Source organism: Rutidosis leptorrhynchoides, chromosome 7, assembly GCF_046630445.1.
Source record: "Rutidosis leptorrhynchoides isolate AG116_Rl617_1_P2 chromosome 7, CSIRO_AGI_Rlap_v1, whole genome shotgun sequence".
Classification (NCBI taxonomy): domain Eukaryota; kingdom Viridiplantae; phylum Streptophyta; class Magnoliopsida; order Asterales; family Asteraceae; genus Rutidosis; species Rutidosis leptorrhynchoides.
In genome coordinates, this window is record NC_092339.1 from 367,264,801 (window position 1) to 367,267,973 (window position 3,173).

The 3,173-nt window shown below is 34.2% G+C and overlaps 1 protein-coding gene across 1 annotated transcript; it reads right to left on the minus strand.

Annotated features, from left to right (window-relative positions):
• Positions 1-772: 772 nt before the first annotated feature.
• LOC139857979 (putative F-box protein At5g55150) lies at positions 773-2,578 on the minus strand. Its single transcript, XM_071846827.1, has 2 exons — positions 2,472-2,578; positions 773-2,181 (listed from the first exon to the last, which is right to left on the minus strand). The coding sequence occupies exon 2, from the start codon at positions 2,136-2,138 to the stop codon at positions 984-986; it is 1,155 nt and encodes a 384-aa protein (XP_071702928.1). The 5' UTR covers positions 2,139-2,181; positions 2,472-2,578; the 3' UTR covers positions 773-983.
• Between the last annotated feature and the right edge of the window lie 595 nt (positions 2,579-3,173).

Genomic DNA, 3,173 nt, shown 5'->3' on the forward strand with positions numbered 1-3,173 from the left:
TAATGATCTAAGGTTGGTAACATCCAGATCACCAACCGGTTTTCGACTACAAATCTGTTTCCAAATTACCCGCTAATAATGGTGAAGTTTATTGTTTATTATGTATGTATTTATGCCTTTCGTCTATATTTACACATTTAACTTTGATATTTACTATTGTATTTAAATGTATAAAAGTCCAATCCGATAAATCTAATCCCCGATTGTATCTTCAATTTCACCTAAATTAATCTCTCCAAAGTTACTACCGATTAACACCCGATTAGTAATTTTTACAACATTATTAGTTTCTTTGTTAGTACCATGCCTGGCAAACATGTCGGGTTGAGACATAAACGGGTTTGGGTCAATACGGGTCATGGGTGGAACTGTTCTCAACTCTCAAACGAGATGAACGAGTCGGGTCTGAACGGGTTGAGTTGGATCCAGTCGAGACCCATGTTTTCTTATAAAATTTTAGAATAATATACTTTTTCAAAGTTGCAGTAAATGCACATCCAATCAGAGCTGCAACATCAGACCTAGGGGTAGAGCAATGATTTTAGTTCAGCAGCATCACCCCTTGCAGGCCAGCACTACCGAGCTGGGGGACTTAACGATACACATAACAGATACACATATTCGTTAACCGTAAATCACACTTAAGTATGCTACTAACAGCATACGGGAGAGCAAGCTGGCGTTTATGTAATGTCATCATCCATGTTGTTTGGACTAATATCTACTATTGGTGATTGAGTGCGTAAAGACCGTCGGTAGTACATGGATAACATAAACAAAAGAAAACATAAATATTTTAGGATCCGTCATTTTTAGACGTTCCTAGATTTTAATAATAATAATCATAAAAAAAGACTGAAACAAAAAGAAAATATCCCACAATTGACGAACCAAAAGCAAGAAACTTCCATTTTCGAGTTGTAAACATAATTGTGATTGGATTTTGATTTTAACTAACATAAGAACCACAATGTGTATAGGAACTACATTGTTTGAACCCAAATTGGCGGAGAGACTTGGGTAGACAAGTCTCCAATGAAATGAGTAGGCTCGATGGTTTCGTCACACATGTGATAAATTCCCATGTCCCACTCTGATCCAGTATAGCTACGCCAATTGCTTTGACTACGGTACAATTTATCATGTCGATTTGTTGCAGACATCTGAATGCATAATGGACTATGATGAGTATAATATATACAATTAGCCTTAATCACCCCGGAAGTATCCTCTACACAAAAGGACGAACTAAATCCCACAAACAAAGTTCTTTTACCAAGATCATTCACTTTCAACCATTCTCCATTTACTAAATCATACTCAAAAACTTGAAAATTCTTTGTCTTGTAAGTTACCAGCTCTGCCATAAAACCATCTTCCGTTAGTATCGTTAATAGTTCTTTGATTACAACCAACAATTTCTTCCTTTCATCATCCAATCCTAGAATATAAACTATTTCTAGTCCTCCGCTACGGAAACATTTAGGTAGTTGTGAAACATCAACAACGACAGGGTCATTTCCATGAGCATCACAAGATTTTATACGAAACTTCTCATCGATAAAATAAACTCGTCCGTCATAATAGGTTATATCGTGTATAGCCCCATGCCAACATGTTTCAATACGTGTCCAATTAACATCTCCAATACAACAAAAAGTTAATTTAAGGCATCCCCATAACACCACCACCATTTGTGATTGACTTGAGAAAAGTACCTTTCGGATTCCATCATCATAATCTGCATGTTCAAACATATCCGGCAAATCGAACGTTTCACGCGATAACGGATTAACAAGTTTAGTAACATAATCATCTCCAACTGTCAACAACCACCCAGATGAAGACACACAAGATTTAACATATGCTTCCGGAAGACGTATCTTACGGATGGTATTATTTGAAAGAAAAAACAATTCACGAAATTCAACGTCCTCTTTTTTCTCTCCAAGAAAAAGAGATGGCAATCGTGAAAGAAGTCCATTAGTGTATGAGACTTTGACTTTGGTTACAGCTTGTACAGCAATCGAATGCCAAGACTTAGACACCCCCGAAAAATTGAGATAATCTTCATAATAATCAAAATGTTTCTGAGCAACTATATCAAGTAATTCAGGATATGCCTCTGACAGATCCATTGTATCTTAATCAAACTATCTGGATTATTTTAAACACAACAAGCTGCAACAAGATAAAATTGATAATAATTGTTAATTGCTATTTATCATTTATGAAAATAATTTAAAAAATAAACTCAATTTACTAAATCTGAATCTCAAAACGGTTCCATATAGGCTTTAATTTATTATACATTGGACAGACTCCAAAACCCTAAAACTATTCTACATCATTAATCGATTATCAATTTATCATTACACGAAATACATCATCAATTTGTCAGTAAATATAATACAACATTAATCTCTCGTTAACATTATTAAAAGTAATAATATTGAACACTAAAAACATACCTCAATCGTGTCCAGCAGAAAGGGTTTGCGTTAGACTCTACACCAACGGCGTTGTTCTTCTGTCTTTAAATAAAGCAATCGCAACTGCTACGGGGCTAAGATTTGTTTTTGGGTGATGATACACAACAAATTTTTACAAATACACAACCGTTTTACAGTGTTGTACAGTACAACACTGTAAAACATGTTTGGTTGTGTATTTGTAAAAATTAGTTGGGTATATATCACTGCCCTTTGTTTTTAACATGGTTACTTGTTTAGTCGTCTAATGGGCTTTGACTTTCAAAAACAAACAAATGGCCCAACCCCAAAAGTGTGTTAATTAACTTTTAACATTTTATATGCGTAGTATCTATCAAAAAGTAAACTATCAGGTAGTATTTTACTGATTATTATTTTTAAAAAAGCCAATACTGCAAAAAGTAATGAAATACATCGTATTTTAATTTTAATACGGCATGTGAGATTTAATACTGCATAAGTTTTTGGGCTTTAAGACCACTCTCAACTATGGCATACTTTCTCAATTCTTTTCAGCGCCACATCAGCTTTCTCACTCCATCTTCCTCACCACTTCCTTCCATAACACTTCCATAACAGACAATTGTCAACCGTAACATACTTCCTCAAATTGTATTATTATTATTATTATTATTATTATTATTATTATTATTATTATTATTACTAGCTTAATGCACGCGA

What these genes read in the sequence shown, in the direction of transcription:
- LOC139857979 (XM_071846827.1), bottom strand. Translation starts at nt 2,138, where the DNA reads ATGGATCTGTCAGAGGCATATCCTGAATTACTTGATATAGTTGCTCAG.